Genomic DNA, 27,695 nt, shown 5'->3' on the forward strand with positions numbered 1-27,695 from the left:
ACTTGACTTACACTGGCCATGAGTACAAGAGTCTTTGGAGCCTTTTGGATTCAGAAAAAAAACAGAGGGGAAAATGAGCATTTTAGCACTGTAGTATCAATTCATTTTATAGGTTTGTTCTCTGACAGCTCTATCAGTTAAGTTTTGCTTAGATTTTCATTAAAATATCAGAGTGACAAAGAGAAATAATTGTTATTAAACTTTTAAGGACAAGGATTATCAGTTTCATTCCCTGAATAACAGTTTTACAGAGTAAGTTTGTAAAAATCATAATATCGTAAGAGTTTGAGGTAACATTATGATATATTTTTATTCATTTATCCTTCCCAAAAAAGAAAATTATGCAAATTCAGTTGTGCTGAGAGGGAATACTAAAGTACAGTGCATTATGATGTGGTCAGTCTGTCCACTCCCAGTCTGTCAGGTTCCTTGTCATCTGGTAGTTCTAATGAAAACAAAAGTAGTCTCATTCCTGGTTTTAGGCAGTTCAATATTAGTTAGATCTTGATAGGATTAATAGAGATAAAAATCCCAATGATTTGTATTAACTCTGTGACTATTTTTCATATTAATACATGATTATTTATTAATAATTAGGAATTCATAGTTAAATAGCCAATAGTTTATTCAAATGGATGGTCAGTGTTCTTTTTATCTATTGTTTTTATTATTCACTAGAAAGACAGATTGATTCATTTCACTTGCCCCCTGTTAATGTTTCTATCATTCTTTTATAAGGGAAAAATTATTGCTAATTAAATATCTTCAGAAAGAAAAAAAATTCTTGAAATATTGTAATGATTTTGATGAAATGTTCTCTTCAAACACCTGATTTTTTTTGTTTGTTTGTTTGTTTTATGTTCTCTCAGCAAGTTAAATCTGCACTAAAATGTATATTTGAAAAGGCATTATTTATTTCATGCTGGATATAATTTTTGTACTGCAAGTATTGTAATATTTGTATTGCAATCATTATATCTTCATGTTCCCCTGTTATATTATCTTCTGTCTTTCTAACCAAAGAGGCAGATCCTGCTGGACTATGAGGTCTCAATGGATGCTATCAATGATCCTGTCCGAAGACAGAGGTTAATGAGTGCAGCCACAATTCTAACAGACAATTCAAGTAAGCCATTCTTTCCTCTTTTTCCTGTGGTGATTGTGTGACTCAGTCTGAGAGATCAAACTGTCACAAGCACCATTACTTTAATAGGGGAAATTATGCTGCCAAATGTAAATTTCAGTAAAATAAATATTCTCATATCTCCTGTAACTCGCAATTACCAAGGGTAAATTTTGCCTGACCTTTATTAGTCTGTGATTAGTTTGTGCAGAATGAGCTAAACAATTTTTTTCAATGATGCCATTCTGCTCATGTGAGATTGCCTTTTCAATCTTTTCAATGAATTATTGTCTTTTTCTTCATTCTGTGATATTCTGCAAAGGATTATTCATATGTCACGTTCCCTCTTTGTCTGACAGAGTCAAAAGTGAACTGCCCTACATTTTGGAAAAATTTCCCTCAGAAGTATCTAATTTGGAATTGTTGTCCATTCTGGAGAGCAGTCAAAGAGAAGATGAAATTGGTAATTTTGAATCCATTTGTTGATCTCCTGATCATGGTTTGCATTATCTTGAATACCTTGTTCCTGGCTATGGAGTACCCTGGCATGGATCCAGTATACCAACGACTGATTTCTCGAAGTGACCAGGTAAGTTAAGCCTATATTAGATTAAAAATTGAGTTATAACCCTGTATTTATACTGGGGCACTTCCATAGGGAGACAGACTTTTTCAGTGACATTTTTTCTGAATTTCATGTTTATCTTTCCAGGTCTTCACCCTGATTTTTACTGTAGAAATGATCTTGAAAATCATTGCTCTAGATCCTTACTACTATTTCCAGGAAAAGTGGAACATTTTTGATAGCTTGGTTGTTTTGATTGGCCTAGCGAGCTTTGGAACAAATCTGTCACCTTTCAGGCTGGTAATTATTTATTAAAATAAAAAAATAATTTATTTTTTTAAAAGTGCATGTGTTGTACAGTGAAAGACCCTCATATGATTTTACTGATGAATATGTTAAATCTGTTATCTTTATTGATAAGTAGTAAAACAACATGAGCTTTTAATTGGAGTGATTTTAATTGCATCAAAACAATTAAAAGGCTTTCTTTGGGGAAAAAATAGTGATACTACTGTAGTAAAGACATCATGGTAAATGTGGGGTCTGGCTTTCTTGTGTGCTGTGCTATCTGGGCTGTTTTAACTTTCTTTTTTCCTTGTGTTTTATTTACAGCTCAGGATCTTCAAATTGGCAAAGTCCTGGCCAGCCTTAAATACTCTTATGAAAATAATTCTACATTCTTTTGGTGCACTGAGTAACCTCACCCTGGTTTTGGCAATCACTGTGTTTATTTTTGCTGTAGTAGGAATGCAGATTTTGGGCGGTGATTATACTACAAATTCCACTAAAATAAGCCCCACTGGCAAATTACGCTGGCATATGAAAGATTTTAGTCATTCAATCCTCATTATATTCCGAATATTATGTGGAGAATGGATTGAAACTATGTGGGAATGCATGGAAGTGGCTGGAAAAAGGAAATGTCTCACCATTTTCTTGCTCGTCCTGGTGCTAGGAAACCTGGTGGTGAGTTTCAAGTCAATTTTCAGTCCCTACTGAATGCATCCAGCTACTTTTTTCTTAGGAGGAAAACTCAACTGTTTGAAAAGTATTCACTTTATTCTCTTTTCTGGGTGTCACTTGACATACGACTTTGTTCTGTCTCCTTTTTTCCCTTTTCCCTTTTCTTTCCCTTTCTCACACAAGACACGGAAGCAAAATAAAATTATTCCTTCTATCCAGAGTATAGAAGTGCAGAGCTTATAATAATTTGGTGTCAGATGTCTTAATCTTTTGTATTGATGGGATCAAATCACCAAACTGTTGAGTGCTTTTAATGCTTAACACATTGCCCCTATATTATCAAAAGTTTACAGATCCCAGATTTGTGGGTTTATATTAGATCTAATGTAAATTTACTGTCAGACAAGTATTTTTGATCTGCTTGGTTTGTTGGTCTATACCAGATCCTTTTTGATGGTGACGTAATTAAAATTCATCTTTGCATACTGTTTTTCTACATGTCTGCCTCCTCATACAGTATGGACATCAAAGCATATGAAAATATATTTGGTATACCCAAACTCTCACCTCCCTCCTTTATTCTCCTGCCAATCCTTATAGAAGGAGCCATATCATGCCACAACAATATTCCAGAGTAATAGTAAAGAATTTCATTATTTATTAGTGGTTAATGAAAGCAAGTTTGAGGCTCTCTGAAGTGTCTCTTCTGTTAGCAATAGTGTCTCCAACTTGCTCTGTTTTAAGGTGCTCAACCTGTTCATTGCTTTGCTGCTGAGTTCATTCAACATTGATGGCCCAGAGGGACAAGAGGAGCCTCGAGAAGGGACTAAATACCAGATTGCCATTGCACAGATTCACAAGAGCCTGAAGGCTGTGAAAGACAGAATTTGGGATCACTGCTGCAAAAGAATGAGGGGAAGCCTCAGAAGAACAGACAAAAAGAAGACTTTGGAAGAAGTTTCTGGGAAGGGCATAGAGGTTACTAATTATGCCATGACAGATGTCAGGAAATACATAGACAACAGCTCCTTTGATATAGAGTGCTGCCATATGGAAGAGAACTCCTCCCTAGCAAGGAAATATGAAGACATTTTGACCAGCCACAGTACCTGTGTTCCCATTACAGCAGCAGAGGCTTACCCCAAGGAAGGTGATGATGGGCACATTTTGCACACAGCTGTAGAATACAGGAAACAGGTAAGGAATACTGATATTTGAAAAATGATTGTGACTTGCATCTGTAAATGCAATCTCAAAGACTCAACAGTAAATATTATCCTTTCTGTCATTTCTCCTATTTTACTTTCTTCTTCTAGTACAAGGGCTACCAAATATTCTTGGTTATTCAGTGTTGAATATATGTTGAATATTCACTTTTTCATCATTCTCCTCAATGACAGCCAAAATTCTGCTTCTGATTGTTTTGTTTCCATTTATTTCTGTCAATTGATAAAGTTCAATCAAGACATTCTTTCTTTCTGTCTCCTTTGCCTTACACCTGGATTTTTTGTAAGGCAGGCCTCTTGTGTTGATTATATGTTGCTTCTCAATTGCATGGAACCCAAAGGGAATGTAAACAAAAGCTATATCTTAAAAAATAAATTCTTAGTATTTTGGGGCTGGGTTTTAATCACATGTTCACCTCCATGGTACTTTTGACTCCTCTTTACTTTTGATTCCACAATATCTCTTGATTTTGTTGTGTTAGGCAAGATAAAACTTAAGTCTTTCTGCATGTGAGTGAGATAAAGCTCAAGTCTTTCTGCTCAAGTCTTTCTGCCATGACAGCTGTACAGAGGCATTTAGGGATACTGGAGATATTTCAGGTGTCTGTCACATCCACTCAGGATTGTCATATACGGAGCAGGAGCTATAGGAACTCTTTTCACAGAATCACAGAATTGTTAGGGTTGGAGGGATCTTTTTTTGGATGGATCAGCACATGGTCAGTGTCTAGGTGGACAGCCAGGATCCATTTTGTATGGTTTTGGTCATAGTAGGAAGCATTATCAGTGCAGTCTCTTAGGACCTATTCTCAAAGAAACAGAAATTGCTGATCACCTTAGATTTATCTGTGGCTGTTTCAAATGTCTTGCCCATAAGCATTTGATGTCAGAAATTCATTCCCTGCTGCAGTGGAATCTGGTATTTCTAGGAATTTGTAGTGTCAGAAGGACTGAGAACTGATTCTGATCACTTAGACCTTCTGCCTATAACTGGAAGCATAAATCTTTTACAAGCATTTTAGGAAAACTATTTAATTATTTGTAAAAAGCAAAACTTGCTAGTGAAAGATGTCTTCTCATTGAACCTACATGATGTTTAAGGCCCCTTCCAAACCAAACACCCAAATAATTCTGTGATTATATGAGTCTAAACTTCATGGATGTTTTACAATCTGTTAAATCATTTTGCCTTTCAAGAATGACTGTCAGGAAAAAAAAAAAAAAGGAAAATCAACTGATTTGCATAATTTCATGCAGGGAGACAAATTAAGACACAGAGAACAGTGGCGGAATTCAAACAGCTTCAATCAGAGTTCTGGGACTTCTGAAACTGCAAATGCTTTCACAGTAACACACCCAAAGAAAGATGAAAAAGAGGTAATTATAACTTTTATCATTTTGTATTAATATGCTGGGCCTTCCTTCCCCTCTTCAAGACTTTTGAGACATGATTTGTATCTCTAAAAATGGACTGGCCTGAAGAAATCAGAGTTTTCTCTAAAACTGCGTTGTAATATAATCCTTTATTAACAGTTCCCTTCCTTCATGTCCACTGTAGATAACTGAAAGAAATCAAGAAACTTGTTAAAATAAAGTGATGGAAACAAAAATCCATTGGATTGGCTATTTCTAGTATTTATAATTTATTTTGGTAGTTCAGCAACAAAAAGATAATTTATATACTGCAAAAAGAGGGGGAGGGAGAGGAGATGATAATTTTAATTTATTTTAGGTTTGTTAACTCTACTAATGAAAAGCAAATAAATTCTTTTCTTAAATTCCTAAATTCTTTAATACTTAAATTCTTCTCCTTTGCAGAAATATCATTCTGTTCGTAGCTTTTCTGAAGCCAGCACTGTGGATCCAGTGGTTCTTCTGGAGATGTTTTCCCAGACTAAAAACTCCCAGCTGCCTAAGGACTGCTTTGTAGAAAGTAGGAATCCTTTTTTTTTTTTGGTATTGCACTAATGCCAAATGAACCAGTGTTCAAAAATATCCATTTGGAGCATGTCCAGATTAGCAGGAACTGTTTGCCTGCGCATTCCAGTTTGGATATCTGCCTTTGATCACCTCAACTTCTCCTTAGACTCTGTTGGTTCAATCTTGCTGCCTTTCCAGATTAATAAAGAGTGTTTCTGGCACAGGGCAGTAAACAGAGTCCAGATACAATGTCTCTGCAGTGCAATAAAGTGAAATAATTAGTAAAAATAATTTACTGACCTCTAGTAAGGCAACATCTCTTTTCAAAATTAAAAAGAAAAGATTAAAAAATGCAGAAAACAAACACATTTTTAGATAGAAGTAAAGGCTTATTTTGTGCCCACAAGCCTTTCTGCAGAAGGACATAAAAAGATGTTATTCCATCTTTTATAAGTTATAAAAGTCTGTTATTCCAGTTATGTGTTGCTTTTTTAAAAGAGATTTTTTGGCATAAAAACCTTTCTTTAGCTTCAGATCATTTCAATAACAGCATCACTTCATAGATAAAAGAGCACATTCTTCCTATAATATGCAAAAGGCCTTTTTTAGATGTTTCATACTTTTAAAATCCATATCTCAACATTTTCCATTGAGCCAAAATGCTGTTCTCTCTCTTTTCAGGTTGTGTTGAGTGTTTCCCATGTTGTGTAGTGAATATCACAAAGTTTCCAGGCAGAACTTGGTGGAACTTTAGAAAAACCTGCTACAGAATTGTGAACCATAGCGGGTTTGAATATTTTATGGTTTTTATGATTGTATTGAGCAGCGCAGCACTGGTAAATTTCATTTCATTTCTCCATTTTTGAATTAATTGTTGTTAGTAAAGGAATAGTATTGAATTGATTTCTTCTGCTCTGACATTCCTTTCCCCAGGGAGAGACAAGAGTGTAATAAATATAACCTCTAGAAATTATAATGCTGTCCTCCACTTGGATAAAATATTTAAATAGATGGATTTAAGCATATGGAATCACAGTTCTTCATTGAAAATAGTTCTTTATACTTTTGTGTTAATTACAAAGCTAAACCAGAGTCTGATATTACTTGGGAAAGCTTGAAAAAAAATAGCACTTCTAAATTTGTAAAGCAAACTAGCTGCTCAGTAAAAATGTAGATTGAAAATCATCCAAACATTATGATCAGAAGCTAAAAGTGAAGGTGGATGTAAATTGGTAGGTGAGGTAATATTTCATTGTTACTCTGATCATATTCAATTTCTACTGAAGACTAAGGGAAGAATTATTTTATTTGAAAGTATATTCACTGTCTACTGAGAGTAACTTGTTAAATAAAATATTATATAATGCAGAAAGAACATAACCAAATAGTCTGAAGGTGATCTATGTGGCAGATGTCAGAATTGCCAACTAAACTCAGTTCTCTGTACTTTACATTCAGGTTGTTCCCTGAACTGTAGATTTTAACTGTATGCTTTAAAATTCTCCTGACAAAACCTCCAGGGGAACTCCCTGGTGCCTTGGTTTGCAAAGACAGGTGTGTTTGGTAAGGAAGGCAGGAGCCTCCCTTGAAATGGAAAATGTAAAACCCCTCCCTTCAAATTATTATAAATTTTGAAATTAAGGGGCTCTCAGGCAAAGAGATGGGGATAGGAATAACAGTTCTTTATTAGGAAAATTAAAATAAAAATGCAGTGATACAGAACACCACTGCCAGAGTCAGAGCATGCCCTGTCCCCCTGTGGGTCAGGTTGGTGGCACAGCCCCATCCCATGGGGGCTCAGCCCTCCTGCAGTGCCAGCTGTGCTTCTGCTGGAGCAGGGATCCTGCACAAGGCTGCAGTTTTCCTCTGCAGCTCCAGGGCTGCTGGAGATGGGCCTGCTCTTCCTCTGGGAATGCAGGGCAGGAGAAAGCTGCTCCTCTGGGAATGCAGTGGGCAAAGGCTGCTGTGCTGTTCCGGGCTCAGATTGTATCCACGTAGGAATGCTTGGCTCCTGCCCTGGGCGGAGCATCTCCCCATGGGATGCTGGAATTTGATCAGCCCTGCAGGGACACTCAGTGGCCATGGACAGCAGAGATCTCCTGGAGGGAGGATTGGCTGTGGGAGAGATGAAGAAAAAGCTGGCCCATGAACAGAGGAGAACTGCCCCAGCTCTGACAGATGGTGATAGAATAAAAACCCCAGCCACATCTTCTAACCTAAGACACCTGGGATTCCAATGAGGGCTCCTGTGTGTTCATGGGGAGCTGGAAGGAAGGAAGGAAGGAAGGAAGGAAGGAAGGAAGGAAGGAAGGAAGGAAGGAAGGAAGGAAGGAAGGAAGGAAGGAAGGAAGGAAGGAAGGAAGGAAGGAAGGAAGGAAGGAAGGAAGGAAGGAAGGAAGGAAGGAAGGAAGGAAGGAAGGAAGGAAGGAAGGAAGGAAGGAAGGAAGGAAGGAAGGAAGGAAGGAAGGAAGGAAGGAAGGAAGGAAGGAAGGAAGGAAGGAAGGAAGGAAGGAAGGAAGGAAGGAAGGAAGGAAGGAAGGAAGGAAGGAAAACTGAGTTATTTTTAATGTTGAAAAAAAAGTTAGTTGGTACCCAGGTGCAATATAACAAAACAATAACAATTTCTTGCCATCAAAGATGATTTGCAGTGTTGAGAACTTTCCCATTTCTAAGATATGCTTGTTCTCTTGCAAAAAGGGACTTGTCCATTTTTTGCTTGTTTATAAAGTTTACTGATATGAAATTTTCTGAATGAGTATGAATGAGCACCAGACCACCACACATGTCTACGGCTTGTAATGAAATTAAATGTGATGGTGATCACAGAAAATGCTCAGAAAAGCAAGAGAGAAGTGTCTGAAAGTAAATTGCAGACCTTGCCAAAGGTTAGGTGAGAAAATAATGCAAGGTATTAAAAGCAATTGGGGATAGATTGGAAACATGATAAAATGTAAAATAAATTAGCAAGGCAGCAAATACTTTAAACATGAACAAACACTGATGTGAATGACAGCAATCAGAGAAACATTTCTCTAAAACCTCAAGGTCAAGGTTTAGCTGAAAAACTTCAGGAATGAGCAGTTCCAGATGAGGTGTTTGTCACATTTTTCCATGTCTATATTACAACTCTGCAGTATGACTCAAGAAGACTCATTTGGAAGGTCAGAGTCTGACAGACACTGGTTAATTCTTAATTCCCTGGTTAATGTATTCAATTCAGGATTTTTTGTGAAGAATTTTTGATCAACCCCTTCAAAACTGTCAACTACCTTGGGAAGCCAAAACTTTTTAGCCACAACTGACCCTGGTCAGACATTTTTTGAAGTGTTGAACATAAAAACTTGAAAGTATGAGATTTTTCAATCAGTGTGAAAATGAGATTGTACTTATTTTACATTTTACCTTTTTACTTTTAAGTGTAAAAATAAGTGGTGGTCATCCATAATTTAATATGGAGTGGTTATAACAAGCCAAACTATTTATTCTTGTGCAATTCAAAAATAACCTTCTGTAAAACTATTGACCTGTTTTAAAACTGAATTCTGAAATTTCAGGCATTTGAAGATGTTCACCTGCAGAAGAGGGAAAAAGTGAAAATTATCCTAGATTATGCTGATATCATATTTACCTACACCTTTTTTACGGAGATGCTTCTGAAATGGGTAGCTTTTGGTCTGCACAGTTATTTCACAAATTCTTGGTGTTTGCTTGACTTCATCATTGTGTGTGTAAGTATTATACTCAGCTTGTCATACATTTAAATTTTTGGTATTTTTTATATGGAGAAATACCTGTAAATTGTGATTATGAATTGATACAAGTCTTAAAGACAGTTTCCAAAAGCTAAAAAAACTTCAATCCAAAAGTGCCTAGGACTTTAAATGGAAATTGTCACCAATAATCAAGAAGTTGGTGATGGAAATTTTATTAGGTATCACCATCATTGAGGACCATGATGGTTCTAAAACCTTTTTCAGTTGTAGAGACAGAGTTCAATTAGGGATCAGAAATAAAATTAAAATAAATTGATTAGGACAGTAGAAAATGTGAAGCTACTGGCAATTCTGGACTAGGTGATCTTAAAGGCTCCTTCCAACCCAAACTAAATCTGTGATTTTGGCATTTAGAAAGAGAAAAAAATAAAGAGTTCCTCCCTTGAAGGAGAAGAAATTTAAAGACAGTTGAAAAGCATGGTTGGAAAAATCAGAGAATTTAATTTACCAGGGAATTAAAGGTATCTTTTGCTTTGCACAGCATTAAAGAGAAATGCTGGAATCACCAGGAGTGAGATAAGTGCAGTGTTCAATACATATACATTTGCTCTGAATGTAGAAAATGTTAAATATTATAAACTTGCTGTGTAAAAATGAAATATTTTTCTTGTCAACATCACACTGGGACTATTCTGAAACTAAATATTTTAAAATAAGGATGTCTAAACTGCTGACTTGTGACATCAGAGTAGCTTTTGATAGACTCAGGATAGTCAGCATTGAAAGTCATGAAGCACTAGGAAATTTCAACAGAAAGATCTAATATTGTGACTATTTGTGAAGAATACTTGAGCTGTTACAGTTTTGTAATGTAAATAGCTGTCCAAACCAGAGGATAAGCTTGGAAATATCCAATGGCTGAACAATGAGGCAGCAAATTCAAACAAGAAGGAAGAGACAAATCATGAACAGTGAAAAAACCTAATTATTTAAATTATCTAAAATGAACCAGATGGACATTCCCATCCTCAGTTATGATAACAAATTCCTGTATACACTTTTGAGAATAACTATGTAGAAAATGGGAGTATTTAATCTGAATAAACCTTTCTGGTCTGGTACTATATGGAAGTATCATAGTTACCAATTTGATTGTTATACCAACATTAAACAAAATTATATGGACTGTTTAAAAAATCAAATTAGAATTAATTCCATTTTTTCATATGTTAGAAAAGAATGAGGTAAAATTATATTGTGATAACTTTAAATGTGTATTTTCTTCATTTGACTTAGTGGTGAAATATACTGTAACTTTCATCTTAGGATTGTCTACTAATATAGATAAAATAAAATTTTGTATGCCATTTAATGATCCCAGTTCCAATTCAATGAACACAGCTGTCCTTTGTTTCCTGGGGACAAAATTCTGTTTCTGAAGATTCCTCACCTTGTTCCTCTGGGACCAGCCTGAAATCTCTCAGGACTTTCAGAGCACTGCGGCCTCTACGAGCTTTGTCAAGATTTGAAGGGATAAAGGTAAAGATATAGGGAGGGTTTTTATATGGGTGAGAGATTTCAATAGAAGAAGAAGTAAAAATCAGTGCCTTTCTGGAAAAAGTGATCTATTGAATTCAATTAATGAATTATTTTCATTAATTTCATTCAGGTTGTTGTGAATGCACTCTTTGGAGCCATCCCCTCCATCTTCAACGTTCTACTCGTCTGCGTTGTCTTTTGGCTCCTCTTTAATGTTCTAGGAGTCAAATGGCTTGGAAGCAGATTTTGGAAATGCACACTCAAAAAAAATAGCACTGATTTCATTAGTGGCAAAAATGATTGTATTTCCAACAATGGGACATGGACAAATAGTGTTGTAAATTTTGACAATGTTGGCATGGGATACTTGGCTCTTCTCCAAGTGGTAAGTTCTATAAAAACATGCTCATTTTTGTTTTTCTCAAGAATGGGTTGAGCAGCCCAACCAAGGCACACCACTATGCTTCTGTTTATCTCACTGAAACTGGGGATTTTTTAGCTTCCATTAATATTTTCCTCATCTAAGAGCTGCTCACCTCCTCCTAAAGAACACTTGGGCACATGCAGCCTTCTGTTAAAATCAAGAACTCTTTCACAGCTTTTCAATTTTGTTTTAGGTTTCACTTCTGTTTTAATTTTGATTAAAAAACTAAGCCTGAAATAGTCTGCCTGTTACTGTATTTAAATTTATTCTTGTTTTTTCAGAGTGGATAAGAAAGAATACTCGTGGACCAATTTATTTAGAATTCTGTGTCTTCTTTTGTTATAAAAATCCTGAAGTGTTGGGGTGCTAATTCACTGAGCTCCCTAGTACCACAACAAAGCAGAGAAAGGCATTTTTAAAAAGTCTCCATTATCCCTGTATATTTTCTAGATGTTCTTTGCTCTGGATCCTCCAGAATGTTCTATGATAAAAATTGCAGGATCAAGCCATCTGCTGTTTTTTTAGAAATTGGTTTTTTTTTTCCTTTTAAGTTGTATTTGCCAGTTAAGCTGAAACTTTTAGTGTTCTTTTGTTTTTACAAAAATTTCAAGTTAACAGGAGTTAGCATTAAAGCATTTGACATGAATCATGACATTTGTTTTCTTTTCAGGAAAATTTATTCTCTGTAATAAACTCCAGTGAATCATACTTCCAAGCATGTCTTAGAATTGATGCATATTTTTATAGCACACTTCTCATTTTTTTCACAACTATTAACACATTTATATTAGCAATAGCTATTTTTTCTCTTAGTTGTAACAAATAATGCATTTTCTTTCAGGCAACTTTTAAAGGTTGGATGGATATTATGTATGCAGCAGTAGATTCACGTGAGGTATGTCACTGAAATGAAATTTCCCCTTTCCTTCTTCCCTTTTTTATCTATAAAGTTAATTTTTCAGCTTTGTTTGCAACACCAGGTCAAAAATGCAAGTGGATGAGTGCATCCAGCTATAAGCTCAAACAATAATCCTTGGAGTACCAAGTATCTGAAACTTAGATAAAAGAAACTGGTCACAATAGAGTGATACCACACAAAAAGAGGGCAAGCTAATATATAATTTTGTACAAGTCTGATTTGGAAACTGAATATGGCTGTGCCTCTGAAGCAAATTCTCTTCCTTTTTGAACACGTGCAGAAGAACTGAAACAGCCTGCAGCTTTATCAGTGATTTGAGAAAGTTTTTCTTCCCTACATTTGACACCCTCAGTATTTCTTGCCCATTTGCATGTCATGTTTCTCATTCTCATACTAGCAGTGAGTTTTAACTTTTCTGTATTTAGTAGACTTTGCATTTTTTTTTTTTGCTCATTCCCTCACTGTACTCTTGACTGTAGTTATATAGCTGCTAAATAACAATATTATTCCTTGTATGGATGGCTTAAATTGCTTCTTGCCTGGGATAGCATCCCGAAGGAGGGAATTCACCATTAGGTTTAATCTGAGCTGTTTTTCTAATCAGGGCATTCATAGGATCCCTTCTAATTGGACCTGTTTATTTGTTACTAAAAAAATTGCTAGAGCAGGATTTGGCTTTGTTTTTCATTATCTTTACAAACAGTAACAAGATAGAGCAAGACAGTTCTACTTGTACATCTACATTATAAATGTGCAGAAATCATTTATCCCTCCTGACAATAAAAATATCTGCTATAATAAATTGGAAATGCTGAAGCTGAGATTATCTCATTTTTACCAATATTATTTTTCTGGTTTGATTTTTTTTTTTAACAGATTGATCAACAGCCCGAGTTTGAAGCACGCTTACGCATGTATGCGTTCTTTGTGGTTTTCATTATTTTTGGATCTTTCTTCATGCTGAACCTTTTCATTGGAGTGGTTATCAGCAATTTTAACCAGCAAAGGAAAAAGATAAGTACTAAATGAGCTAACCCATGGTCTCCTGTATTCCCAATTTGATTAAGTGAATGCTGGTTTGACATCTAGAGGTCTGACATTTTGAAATAAGTGTTTGACTAGATAAATTTAAAATAATAACATTTCAAACCAAGTTTTGAAAACAGGAATCCCCTCTTCCTTAAGGTTTTTACCTGTGAATTCTATTTTCCTGAGTCCTGAATTTGCTCTGAGTAGAGGACGAGGAAGAAGGAGTGAGTAGCATTAGAAATGAGAAGTCAAAAAAGTTACCTAGACTTTGCTACAGGAGAGTGGAATTCTTTTCTTCTGCTTTGAAGATTTGCTTTGGGTAACAGAAAAACCCTTTTTGCTGAGAGTAAACACCTCACAAATGTGAGCAGGGTAATCAATCATGGAAGAAACAGGGAATCATGGAAGAAGTCACCTCTGCTTTCCTGGTAAAGAACCTTGAAAAGGTCTTGTCAACAGAACTTCTAAAACTAGCTGCACTTTAAAAAGTCAGTCATCTACAAAATAAACCTACAGATTAATTTAGTGAGGTTTTAAAAAAATTCTGCACTGGGATCCAGGCCATGACCCCAGGAGGAAGCTGTGTAGAAATTTAAAGGCTGCTTAAAGCCCATGAAGCAATGACTGCTTCCACTTTTCTCCTCCTAGTTGTTATATTCCCTGTTCTTGTTATTCAGTAAGAACTGGAAGGCAAAATCTTAGAATGGAAAATGCAGCAAAGAAAAGCAACAGTCATCCCTCCCTGGAATACTTCACCTTCCTGGTGCCAAGCTTGTTTATCAATTGAGTTCTTTCCTGATTCATTTAAGGGTTTAAAGTGTCCAGAATAAAGAGGGAAATTGGGTCAATTAATCCACTTGGAAGTCTTACAACAAATAAGCATCTTGCTCATTGAAAAAATACCAGAAAAGCAGACCCCAACAGGAGGTTTAAAATGTCAAGGCTCCCATTGGAAGACAGAATTTCTACTGTCATTTATTTATTTGTCATTATTTCCATAGGCTGACTTATAAACCAAGTGTCAAGCATTACTGCCTTTGGTAGAGAAAAATAGAAATAAAATCCGTAAGAAATTCTTCTGTTCTCTGAATTTGGACAGAGAAAGGATGTGTAGGGATTGAGGAACAGCAGTCCAACTTCACTGTAAGAATTTTCTTTTATAACAAAGTCCCAGTTACAATAATCCCAATAGATAAAATGGTTAAGTAGTTTATAAGTTTTAACATTTGATAGAAGTTTATGTGGATGTAACACTTTTTTACTTTTCTTAGTACATGCTGTAACTGATATTTTTTCTTTTTCATTTTTCTCTTTCATTTCTTTTTTGCTTCTTTGGGTATTTCACTGAGATTCCATGTAGTCAAGTTAAGCAGAATTTTGAGAGGTTTTGCTGCAGTGATTCCAGTTGCAGATGCCCTGCTGAACATTGTTATTTATTTGTTGTACAAAATGCTGATCACTCAGTGCTTTTATGATGAGTGATTTCTGATTACTGGGTTCCAAGTGATTGCTCAATAATACAGGTGGTGTGGATGATAATAAGAAATTCATTGCCAGGAACTTCCCATAGAACTTGGTCCCAAAATTCTTATTCATCATCCTCTATTTACTTGCTTGTCCAGCAATCTACTTCTGCTTCTGCCTTTCCCAAAAACATAAAATATTCTACTTCTTGATGAATCTTATGTAATTTTAAAAATAGGAAATAGATTTGCAAAACTTTGAAAAGGCTCTCACACTTGAGGGAACTGACTTGGGATCACTGCCTCGACTTGACTTCCATGATCAACCCAGATCAGATTAAAGATCAAGGGGAAAAGGAGAAATGGTGAAGACACATTTGGTCTCTGTGCTCTCTTAGGTCCCACTGATGACAACTGTCACTCGCTGTCTTTAACATAAATTTGTTGGTATTTGTTTGGCTTCATCTGAACAACATTTTTTTCTCTTTACTTAGGTGGGAAAGATCTATTTTTGACTGAGGAACAGAAAAAGTACTATAATGCCCTAAAAAAACTGGGATCCAAGAAACCTCAAAAACCCATCCCAAGACCATCGGTGAGACCACCTTAAGAAGAATATGACAGAGGATATAAAGAGCATTATATTTAAACTCAGTAGCCAGGAATTGAGAAATAAGCTTTGCATTAGAGCTCCTCATCTTCCTCAGTCAATACAGTATTTAGATTTTACTCTCTTTTATTTAAAATTTCCATCCAACACAGTCATCTTTGAGGGTGTTAATTAAGGAAATTTACCACTTATTTATCACCTACTCAAATGTACAAACTTTTTAAACCAGTTCATATTAAAGTATTTGATATTCATAACATGATCTTGGTTATTTAATTTGCATGATGTTGCTTCTGCAGCTAGATTGGATTATTGCAGGTTAGAATGAATAGAGAGCAGTACATGCCCCATGGCTGTTATTTGCTTTTAAATAATCTTGTGCTTTATTTCTTACATTTTCTTAAATTAAATTCCAGGCCTGTCTTTGCACAGTAACTACTCAGAGTTTTTCCTGCTTATGACATTTTAATTAGAATTGCTTATACTGAAATATCTGCTTCAATAAGTATTTCTATTAAAAGAGCAATCACAATGTACTCTGAATGTTTTCCTGCTGTATACTTTTTTCTAAGCCAATGTGCTTGCACAATGCCTGAAAATACTGAAAATATGGTGAGTTTTCTTTGAGAGTCTAAAGAAATCACCAAAAAATGCTTCTAGTAGCTTGTTGTTAATTTATGTTATCTTAAATTTCTTTTCTAAGTACAAATTACTGATTAATATTTTAATGCAGGCTGGATCCCAGAAATGGCATTAAGTAGTTCTTCTTGTCTCCACAGAATGCATTCCTAGGATTGCTGTTTGACATCGTATCTCACAAAGCTTTTGACATCACCATTGTGATTTTCATCTGTCTAAATATGATTGTTATGATGGCAGAAAGCAACGACAAAGGCACCAAGAATGTTCTTAATAAAATCAACTATTTTTTTGTGGCTGTATTCACTGCAGAATGTGTCTTAAAAATACTGGCCTTAAGGCACTACTACTTTGGAAGTGGCTGGAACGTGTTTGATTTCAGTGTTGTGATCCTTTCAATAGTGAGTAAGTATCAATCACTAGGTCAAGTAATGTGTCTTACCAATATTAAGCCAAATTCCAGTTTGAAGTAACCACCTACATATGTTTGATAAACAAATTCCAGATCCATTTTACTATTTCAGACTATCTGCTAAGTGATTCCTTCTAAAAGGATGCATTTTTGTTTTCCTTTATATTTTTGCAGAGTACTAAAAGGTAAACAGAGTTTTCGAATTTTTAAGTATGATTTTCATTGAGGAATTAACAAAATATTAATTTAATTCATTAACATCTTTCTAAAGTTATTGTGCTTAAACTCTTGTCTAACATTTTATGCTTTCAATTTATATGTTGTCATGTTAGCTGTTGTTTTCACAGGAAAAGAAAATTCAGGTTAAAAATACATTTGCCTCAAAAATGGGGATTAATTTGATTTTCCAGGACTTCCCCTTAAGAAGGCAGAGCCCAGTTGCAGATTTGGAAAGCTCAGGAAAATTTAGTTGCTCAACACCATACTAAACCTGGACCACTATTTGTGACTGAGAAAAATTATTAAAACTGGCTTGTATTTTTTTGGCTCTTTAAATAAGACCAGATACTTATCATTTACTCTGCAAAGAGTCATATACAGCTCTAGTTTCTTGTAAAGTTTATTTTGTCTGTTCTTCCTACTCAGGCTCAGGTCATATCATATAATAAAGGATGGGAAAGAAAAACTGCTGAGTTCTCTGCTTCTTGCCTAAGCATGGCAGCCTTTTTCCATCCTGTACAACCCAGAAAAATTATGACTTCTTAACTCTTCTGTTTGTAATAGTTTTCATTGTTACTGTGTCATTGCTGTGATAGCAAGGTCATAGAATGAGGTGCTATGGGGGATACACACTGAGAGACAATTTTCCTTATTTTCTTCTTGCTCTTCTCTGATCTCATTTGAGTGCCAAGCATGAGTCAAAGTCTCACATTTAGGCTTTAGCCTAAAGAAGAAGCAGCACTCAGACAGTGGCTCAGAGGCAGTCCCAGAGCTTCCAGCACAAGATCTGAATGGATTTTAAAGGATTTTTTAGGTACTTGGGCAATGAATGCATAAATTCACTCCCCAAATTAGAAAAACTTGGAAGAATGCAGCTTCCAAGCTATGCAGAAGTCTTGATATTAAAATATTTACAATTTTATCTTGAAATATATTACAATCTTTCTTTCTTTACCTCAGCTTTTACCTGAGCAGTTTCAGAATTGATGACGTTTATATTGAGACCAGTGTAATGTGATCAGCGTTACTGCCGACACCTAAACACAGAATGTAACAAAACAGACATTAATTTGACTAACTTGACCTGACAGCACTATGTTTTCTTTTTCCTTTCCAAGGCCTTGGAGTTTCTGAAGCGTTTAAGTCTTTCTTCTCCCCCACGGTTTTGAGAACCCTTCGTTTGGCGCGGGTTGGCCGAATCCTGAGAATAGTTCGCAGAGCCAAAGGGATTCGAACTCTTCTTTTTGCACTGCTGATGTCCCTTCCTGCCCTGGTCAACATTGGCCTCTTGCTTTTCCTCATTATGTTCATTTATGCCATCGTGGGCATGGCAAACTTTGCCTGTCTCCCCTCAGAGGGTGGGATTGATGATATTTTCAACTTCCAAACATTTTTTGGTAGCATTCTCTGCCTCTTCCAGATTACCACATCAGCTGGCTGGGATGCTCTTCTGGCCCCTGTGCTAAAGGAATCTGATAAATGTGCTCTCCAATTAAATGGAACAGTGACAGACAAAAAAAGTTGTGTAAATAAGGGCTTTGGTATTTTATATTTTGTAAGCTATGTCATCATATCATTTCTCATTGTTGTAAATATGTACATAGCAGTCATTTTAGAGAACTTCAGTGTTGCCACTGAGGAGAGCACAGATCCTCTTTGTGAGGATGACTTTGATATGTTTTATGAGACATGGGCAAAGTTTGACCCTCTGGCGACGCAGTTTATAGATTATTCTGCTCTCTCAGACTTTGCAGATGCTCTGGCAGACCCCTTGCGCATCCCAAAGCCCAACAAAATCCAGCTCATAGCCATGGACATCCCTATAGTCAGTGGAGATAAGATCCACTGCTTGGATATCTTGCTGGCTTTCACTAAAAGGGTCTTGGGAGAATCTGGAGATCTGGAGAGTCTTGAATTAAACATGGAAGAAAAGATTGCAGCTGAAAATCCATCTAAAAGTTCTTACAGCCCAATTTCTTCTACCCTTAAAAGAAAACAAGAGGAAGTGTCAGCTTCTGTTATTCAAAGGGCCTTCAGGAGGTACTTGAGACAACGTTCTCTTCAAAATATGTCCTTATACCATTGTAAACATAACAGTGCTGTCTTTGAACGGGAAATACAGGACAAGCAAAGTCTTCTTGAATCACTGCTGAACGAAAATCATGGCAGGAAGGCAGATAAATTACGTCCTGCTTCTTCCATATCTCTCCCTTTATGTTATGATGGCTTTGCTGAGACAAACAGCAATAAGCAATGACATGAGGTCACCCCTGGCTGCAGCATTTCCAATTAAACCAGTGTCACTTATTTTCAGATGGAGACCATATTTTGATCCCACAAATACTCTACATTTAGGATAATACTAGCAGCCTTCAAGTATTGTAATTGTTCAGATTTGCAAATGCTCCTTAAAGCACTTAAACCTTGAACAACTATGTCATAAATATTAGAGGAAAATCTCAAACCACAGGAATTTTTTTCCTCACCTACTGGATCTGGTGAGTTATTTTTTTCAGCTGTCATTTTTATATTAGTTCATGTGCTTACAGAAGAAGTCTGTAAAAGATCAGTTGTAAGCACTTATTTATAAATGCACAAGGATATAGAATAAGGTATATGTTTTTAGGGAAAACCAATTTTTCCAAAAAGGCTTTATTGTAGCAAAATTAAGTAAGAATTGCACTTCTGTGAAAGAGCTCACTCAAGACACTTGGGCATAATCAGCCTCCAATTTTGATGGTTTTGGTACCATCCTCTTCCTTATATCTTTGAATGGATTTGTTTATTTCTAAGAATTTTTGAGGTGTCTTTACACAAACACCTTAAGGGATTTAACAGATCATCCTCAGTTGCCTGTGCCTGAAAGTTGTACATGATTTGTTCTTTGTATCATTCAGTGTATGAAAATTGTTGTAATCGCAATTAAAATCAAAGAGCATTGTGCAGGAGATATTGTTTTCAGAAAGGAATAATTGTACATAAACTTCCATCATTATACTTTATCCCTAGAAAGCACTACTTACTAATCTGAAAAGAAGTTCATGGTGTATCTTGTGAGGTAGCATTTATTAAATTTAGAGAAAGCATTTATTTCATTGATTCTGAAAAAAAAAAAGTATGAACAATGTGTAATAATATTTTACTGGGTTTTTTTTCAATTTGGAATATGACCGGTTTAGATTCTCCAATAAAGACTTCAGATGCTTAACATGTTTTTGTCTATTTTCTAAGAAGTATCTTCAATTTCATTTATTACAAGATAACCTATTATTGAGGGGTAGAACAACAGTAATATAATTTCCCCAAAGTAGCCACCTATTAGCACAAGAAAACTGAAAATATTTTGCTGTTCACAGGGAGGCAGAAAAGATTTATCATTTTCAGGCCAAGAATATAAAGAACAATAAGACAATGAATTTTTGCTGTCATTTAGCTTCTTAAATACTCCTAAAATAGGACAGATTTAGTCATAATGAAGCTATTTTTGGGACAAATAAAGGCACAGGCAAGCTAAGAGTTAAAGAGCTCAGATATAGTATAACCTGAACTAGATTTATTATGGTCCAATATTGGAACAGCCTTCCTAGAAAAGTGGTCAAGTCCCTGTCCCTGGAAGAGCTCAAAAAATGAGTGAATGTGGCACGTGGCGGGCATGGAGGTGTTCAATCAAAGGGTGGACTTGATGATCTTGGGGGTCTTTTCCAACCTTAATGATTCTGTGGTTGCTTTCAGAACCAGCTTCTGTTCATAAAAAAAAATAAAATCTGCAGAGATCTCAGGAGAACTGGGGGCTCAGTGGGATGCAGGGACACCAGGAGGGTCTGTCTCCTGTCCCGCCTGGATTGTTCCATGCACAGTGATGCTGGTCAGGTGAAACTATAAATTTTATTCAGTGTGAGCTGGAGTGAGCTCTGGAATGAGCCAACAGCTTTTGTTCAGTGATCAGGCTCCATTAGATGGCAGCATTTACTGTGGTTTGGGATGTGGCCACTCTTCAGTGGAGCAGGTGAAACTCGCCCACGTCAGCACACAGGTACTACATTAATTCCAAATTGTTCAGAAGAAAAGTGTCACAAGTCTTTTTTTCCCGTCCTGGGCTTTCAAGTTAGCCAGAGGTCTCAGTAAGTGGTTGTTTGCTGACTGTTCTGGTGTCTGATAGACCTTAATTGTTGTGGGGGAAAAAAAAAATATATATATTGTTCTTCTGTGCTTGGAGTTTCCAGAGGGGTAGTTCAAGCATTTCTCTATAGCACTGTAAAATGAAATGTTTTTTAGAGAAGAGGTAAGACTGCTTTGTTCTTGCAAAATAAAATATACTGGAATAGAATAATTAGAAATAGGGTAAAAATAAAAATATATAATAATAATAAATATATTAATAATAATAATAAAATATATTGGAAAGGAAGGAAAGACTGGAAAAGCCATGTAAGAGAATTTTAAACGTTAATCACTCTGATCTTTGCAATTAAAAATCTTTGAACGCAACACCGGGTTCTCTGTCCATACCTAGAAATACTTCAAAGATGAACACTTAATTTCTCTTGCAGAGGCAGACATTTTGGCAAAATCACACCTGGCCTGAACACATCCTTAGTGATTATGTCACCTCAGCAACATACAAAACCACCTGAATTCTCCATGGGGATAATTTAAAAGTCTGACTAATTCTTTAGTATTGCTTAAGGATTAAAATTGCCTTAGCAGGCTGTTGCAGGGTTGGAGGGAGAATGGTGACATCCATCTGCTGCAGCTTCTTCCTGCTGGATTTGTCCAAAAGCCAGTTCAGCTCCTGAGGGAATGCAGAGTTCCTTTAATAAGTCTGTAAATGGTGATGAGTTAAAGCAGTGAACAGGTGGGAGCTTTTAACAATTCTGTTAATCTGGAACTGTGAATTCCTCCAGGTAAAACTGCCTGGATTTCTGTGAACTCTGTGAGAAATTCAGGAATGCTTGGAACACAGAGGAAGAATATTCCTTTCTGTCTGTGAAGTCTGATACTTAAATCAGAGAACAGCAGAAACAAAGGAATGTTGGATCTGTCCAGTGGGCAAATACTGTGAATGTGGAGCTCCCAGGGAATTTCTGAGGGTCAGCTGTAGAGTACAAACCAGCACTGCCTCCTTAGTGCTGGTGCAGATCTCTGTTTTACATCTCCATGTGTCACTGTCCCTGTGTGGAAACAGAATGAAACAAACCCCTGGGAAATAAGAGTTTTTTCCACTTTTGTGGTAGCACTGTATCCCTCAGAGCAGGTTCCCCCCAAGGTTTTGTGGAAATTGTCCTTTTACTTTCTGTAGTTCCTCATGACTGCTCACCTTGCAATGTTTGCACTACCCACTGTTTCCTCAGGGCTCAAAAGAGACCCCATGTGTAAATAAATAAGTTATTTGAAAATAAATAACCTCGAATGGAAGGTTCCCTGCAGGGAGGTGGGAACTAGATGATCTTTAAAGTCCCTTTCAACCCAAATCATTCTGTGATTCTATGAAAGGTACCAGAAAGAGAATCTCATATTTCATCTTATCCCTGAACCTACCAGAGGTTATTGTGCTTGACAAGTGTGTCATCTGCAATGTCACTGCCCAAAGCCATCAGGGAGCTGAACATTCTCTCTCAACATGAGAAATCCTCACAACTTAGGTGGTGCAGGAAGACATCCCAAAATATGCTTTTATAATTCATGTTTAGAGTGAATATTCCCATAAGAAGAGCACACCAAACAACCTGAGAGCTATAGGCAGAGGTCAGGGTCATGGCTAGACGTGGATCTGTTGTGTTGGAAGTAAAACAAATTATTCAATACTTATGATAAAAGTTTCAAAGATGCAGGAACTGTATTTAAATACTTTCATCAGCTACCACCAGCTAAAAGCAAGCTTGACAGCAGCCAGATGCTTTTCAAACTTAAATAGACACTTTAATTAACAACCTGGGAGTCCATAAATTGATACTATTTGGACATGCACTTGTATTCTCTAGTCTATGGCAAATTACCAAGAGATTTCTCACCTGCCCACCCCTGGAAACTAAATTATGAGTCTTTGTGACATCTACAACGTATCAGATTTCTTTCTGCAAGTTTCTTCAGTACCCTCATCCATTAAATATATTTGGATGAAGGTACTGAGCAGTGTCAGAGCCGAATGTGGTGGCACAAGTTGTGACTCTTTTCTCTGCCAGTTCCAGGGAAAATGTGTGAAGGCATCAACTTAGTAAGTGGTTTTATTGATCTTCAGAGACTTTTGAAAGAGCAATAGAGATGTTTTGGCAACTCCTCAGGAAAAAATAGCTGTTTGGGCAAATCTGTTGCAGTTATCTGCTTTGTGGTTCCATGGAGTTAAGGTAAGGCAGGCCAAGCTGATTTTAATGACAGTCCTTACCTTAATGCAGAGCTGTTCTAGTTCTGGGCAGACTGAGAGCAATTGCAGTTTCCTCTCCAGTTTCCAGGGAAGTTGGGTTTGCGAAGGAGCATTCCAAAGTTAGATATCCATAGGTTAGATTACAGACAACAGCCACCCTATCTTGCTGCCCAGACATTGGGTAGAATTTGTCCTTTGGGATAATTTAAAGTGGTCACCAGAAAGAGCAGCTCTTTTCTAAGTTTTCCTTTATATATTCATACCTTTCTTGAAATGCAGAGGGAAGAACTGGAGGCAGTGTTTTAGTAATGCTACCAGTCTCAGTAGTCTCTGCAGAATTCAGCAGCAAAGATTTCATACCCTAACTCAAATTATCTATTTTTTGTGCTTGTGGCTGAAGTAATAACACAGACACGATGAGGCAAATAAAAAGCCATCCCTGTGTTCTTCACCTGGGATATTTTTTGCTGTTGCTACCAGTGAAGCCTGTAACTGCTGCAGCCAGAAATCTGTGTTTGCATGAGAAGACAGTTTCTCCAACATCTGTGCACAGAAATTCACCAAAATATTTCCAGCTGTTCCTTCCCTCCAATCCCATCCTGAACGGAGAGTACAGAAAACTTCTCCCCCTTTCAATGAGGTAACAGTAAGCTTCAATAAAAACAGCAGCAACAGGATTTCACCACAGCATCTTCAGAGAATGACATTTCCTTCCTGAACATGCCTGGTGCCCATCACTCATTTCTCAGGCTCTCTGACATCCCATTCAATAAAACACTTGTGCTTATGTCCATTATGTCCATTGCACTTATCTTCAGCTTCCTTCTATGAATTGTTTTGTCTTTCAGCTCTGCACAAGACAAATCCCATGGCTGCCAGAATATTAAATATGATAGGTAGTAGTTAATGTTCCTTACTCTCCTGATTGGGGGCTTACCCCTTAACAAGTAGCCAATAATACAGACCCCCAAAAATCTGGATAGGAAAGAGAGAACTGGGTAAAGATTGAGTAAAATTTGGCACAAGATTGGGTAAAATCAGTGAAAGCTGCACTTTCTAATACACCTGGGAATCTACCAACAAAGGGGCAATGGAGCTCACACAGGTATTGTGACTGAAGTCTTATGTTGCTGTATTTTGCTAAGTGTAACCTTATATTTGCACTGTGATTTTGCCATAAATGAGTGTTTTAGGCTGCTCAAAGAATCACTGGCAAAAGCAGGTTCAATATGAAAGTGAAAGCATGATGAAGTTCATTAGCAAGGTTCTCTCTACTACTTAGGAGGTGGTTAAAGCACACAGAGAAAAATAAGGCTAAAATCTAAAATCAAGCAGTCTAAAACTAAAATCAGTCTAAAATGACCAGTGTGAAGGCTGGGGATGGAAGAGAGTAAGGCTGGGAAAGCATAAGGATAAAAAGGAATAAGGGAAATCCTCCCACTGAGTCACAAGGTTCATAATGGCTCATCCTGCCAAACTCAGCCCAGGACTTGACCAACAGTTTAGTCCTAAAGGTTTCAACAATATTTGAATTTAGCAGGGTTTAGCTGATAACCTAATTTAAACAATTTAACAAAAGATTATAGAATTTTCTCTAAGCACAAGAGTAACTCATTTATGGGCCTACTCAGGACTACATGGATCCAAGAGAGCTCCATTCCTGGCACATTTGTGTATCATATTCACAATCACACACACACAAACCTAAAGGAGTCTGTACAAGCTGAAAATTCCCACTCTGGTTCAGTGAAGTGCTCAGGGCAGAAGCCTTTGCATCTTCTCAGAGGATGAATTGTTGAGCCTTGAGGAGTGGGAGTGTCAGCCCAGGCTCCATCATCAGCTTTCAGCAGTGATCCTCTGAGCACAGCAACCTTGAGAGTTCACAAGCTCCAGGGGGAGATCCTGGGCACAGCCCTCTGTGACCAGGAGAGCCCAAAGGGTCTCACTTAGAGGGATGCAAGAGTTTTGCCTTCAGTCATAATGATTTTCTGTCCTGGACAAAATTGGGTTGGTAACTTTCTTGGAAAGTTCAAGAGCAAACATGTTGTTCCACTTGGGCTGTTATCCAGGCAAGGTAAATAAGTTTCCAAGGCTGTTGGTTAAAAAGCAGGAGCTCATTAGACAGCCCAAGTTCTGGGAGCCCAACAGTGTTCCTGACAAGCTCAGCCCAGGAGCTCTTCATCAAGGCTGAGCCCTAATGAGCATTTCTGAGATCTCAGTGCAGCCTGAGGAGTGGGAGGGGAACAGATTTCAGCATATTATGTATCATTCAGGTGAATCAAAATCCCAAGTAAAATCAAATATATTGAAATAAATCAATTTGACATTAAACATCTCATGCTCCTTGCTTGGAACAGCTGAAAGAATCTGTTTGGATTATTGGACTCTGAGAACCAGGCATGGCTGTTCTTCTTTCTGAAATTATCCAGGGTCAAGAGTACAAATGAGCAAACATTTAGAGGAAAGCTTTTCCATTTGTTAAAGACAGGGCGATGGTAAAAGCAGAAATTATTATTTTAGAACCTATTTCCTCATCTCAATGCTTATAGAAACAGTGACAACAATCATTTAAGATTTTAAATTTTGCATGTTTACTTATGTACACAGAAACAGGTATTTTAATTGCAGTGCAATTAAATTAACTCCATAACATTTCATAGCACACCATGAATAATAGATAAGAAGTAAATTGAAACCTGTCTCCATATTTCCAGGTTTGGTGATGAGAATTAATGGATTTGAATGCCACACTCAGCTGTATTAAAGGGGAAACAGTGGGCTGGGTCGGCTGAGGCTTTCATTTCCTGGTGCCACCTCATTGCCCCACTCCTCTCATGCCAGTGCTCAGTGCCCAGTGGAAAATGCACATTTTCAAACCTGGCTTTGTGGCCACAGTGCCCATCTCTCCTGGGTTAAAGCAGAGGATGGCTGTAAATGGTAAGTGAGGAGTAAAAGCCATTTTCTCACAAAACACTTTCTGGATTTCTGAAGCTGATTTAGAAAACCTGCTTCTCTGCATAATCAAGTGTTATTCCATCCTGCTTGTAAGGCTTTTGTCTAATTCCATCTTTCTATGGTGTGGAAGAGTATAGAGGAATTTACTGGGTTTGTAAGGCTGGTGGCCTTTTTCTAGGGCCAGTTCTCCTAAATTCAAAGTTGAATTTTCATGTCCTTTACCCCAGTAGAGAGGAAAGGCTTTGAATGGCCTCAGACTCCAGGCAGCAAAGTAAATCCCCAGGAATCTTGTCAAGTCTGTCCTTCCCAAACACTTAGGAATCACACGATTATATATCATGTACCCCAAAAAACGAATAAAGAGAGTCCTTAAGTTGCCCAGCACTGTAAGTGAAAGGTGGGAGCATGCTTGCATGTTCCCATAAATCCCAATAATTTTGAGATTTTTGCATGTGATCAAACCCAGCTATTAAGACCATACCTTTAGCTTTTGCTTGAATTTTAAACCAAAGATTTTTGATGGCCTCAACATCTCACAAATAAAAGTTTTTATCTACTGAGATAACATTGCTGTAAGGATTCCTATGGACCCTTTGTGTGTGTGTATGAAAACCGTGGGATTTTACTACCTTAAAAAGTAAACCCTGATGCACCAGCTCTGGCATTGTGAACTGATGATATTTTGCAAAGGAAAAGATCCTTTATATCAAAAGTCAACCTCACACTCAGAGAAAAAGAAACTGAATCTAGTTTTAGCAGAATTGAGTAGGGTCAGTAACTGAGTGGGATGTTGTACGAAGCTTGTGGATAAATATAGGCATTTCCTTCCCTTTCCCTTTCCCTTTCCCCTCACCTTTTTCCATATTTTCCCTTTTACCAACCTTAATTTCTTTATATTTTATGTGTTGCAAGAAATTTTATGATGAAAACCTGATGGACAATATATGAGAATTAAACCAACCTCTACAAATCTTTTGTTGAATGTGTTTCATTTCTGGCACCCTTGCTTGCATTCTTGTATGTATATAAGAATAAAAATACTAATAACATAAAAGTATGCTCACAGCTACACAGCCTTTGATTTATTTGGGAAGAAAAAACCCAGTTTTGGCATTTATAGGTGTAAATAGGCTCATGTGTCCATAGTATGTTATACCGGGTACTGACAACAGGAGCCTTGATCTTTCTCTTCTGTAGGACAGTGAGGTTCAAATCTTGGAAGAAATGTTAGGATGACTTACACAGCTGAGGCACTGATGCTATTTCAGATTATTGCTTCCTCCTGCTTTTATATTATTTTGACACAAAATCACTTGTGGCAGGTGATTTGAACATTACATATTTCATAGCAGGAGAAAATCCCTTTGACCCTCAAGCTGTGTCTTCCTGTTGCCACAAACTCAAAGCTCCAGTTTCAGCTTGAAAAGGTGAGAGTGAGATGAGTGATGAAACAAATTCCAGACATTTTTTCCCACTCTGTTTGCTGAATCTGATAGACTTTTAAAGCCTGGCTTCTGAGAGGCAATTTCAGACACTTCTCTTAGCATCATCCAATTATGCATTGGCTGCAGCTCACTGCATCTATCAAAGTGTCACAGATGCTTTCATGTAGGCA

At 37.0% G+C, this 27,695-nt stretch overlaps 1 protein-coding gene across 9 annotated transcripts in view; it reads left to right on the top strand.

The window, feature by feature from the left end:
* LOC135303774 (sodium channel protein type 5 subunit alpha-like) overlaps positions 1–19,957 on the top strand; it is a 44,850-nt gene extending 24,893 nt beyond the window's left edge. For 8 of the 9 annotated variants that reach the window (XM_064426119.1, XM_064426022.1, XM_064426249.1 and 5 more), the window contains 16 exons: positions 1,024–1,126; positions 1,483–1,712; positions 1,836–1,988; positions 2,301–2,654; positions 3,396–3,848; positions 5,135–5,254; positions 5,696–5,810; positions 6,479–6,633; positions 9,352–9,525; positions 10,912–11,049; positions 11,180–11,434; positions 12,315–12,368; positions 13,269–13,410; positions 15,379–15,479; positions 16,274–16,538; positions 17,883–19,957. In XM_064426119.1, coding sequence (XP_064282189.1) covers positions 1,024–1,126; positions 1,483–1,712; positions 1,836–1,988; positions 2,301–2,654; positions 3,396–3,848; positions 5,135–5,254; positions 5,696–5,810; positions 6,479–6,633; positions 9,352–9,525; positions 10,912–11,049; positions 11,180–11,434; positions 12,315–12,368; positions 13,269–13,410; positions 15,379–15,479; positions 16,274–16,538; positions 17,883–19,021 — 3,951 coding nt within the window. In that variant the 3' untranslated portion in view covers positions 19,022–19,957. Of the gene's footprint in view, positions 1–1,023; positions 1,127–1,482; positions 1,713–1,835; positions 1,989–2,300; positions 2,655–3,395; positions 3,849–5,134; positions 5,255–5,695; positions 5,811–6,478; positions 6,634–9,351; positions 9,526–10,911; positions 11,050–11,179; positions 11,435–12,314; positions 12,369–13,268; positions 14,565–15,378; positions 15,480–16,273; positions 16,539–17,882 lie in introns of those variants that run through there. The other variant, XR_010365583.1, reaches the window with a different exon arrangement.
* The last annotated feature ends 7,738 nt before the right edge of the window (positions 19,958–27,695 follow it).

This window comes from Passer domesticus, chromosome 1 (assembly GCF_036417665.1).
Source record: "Passer domesticus isolate bPasDom1 chromosome 1, bPasDom1.hap1, whole genome shotgun sequence".
NCBI lineage: Eukaryota > Metazoa > Chordata > Aves > Passeriformes > Passeridae > Passer > Passer domesticus.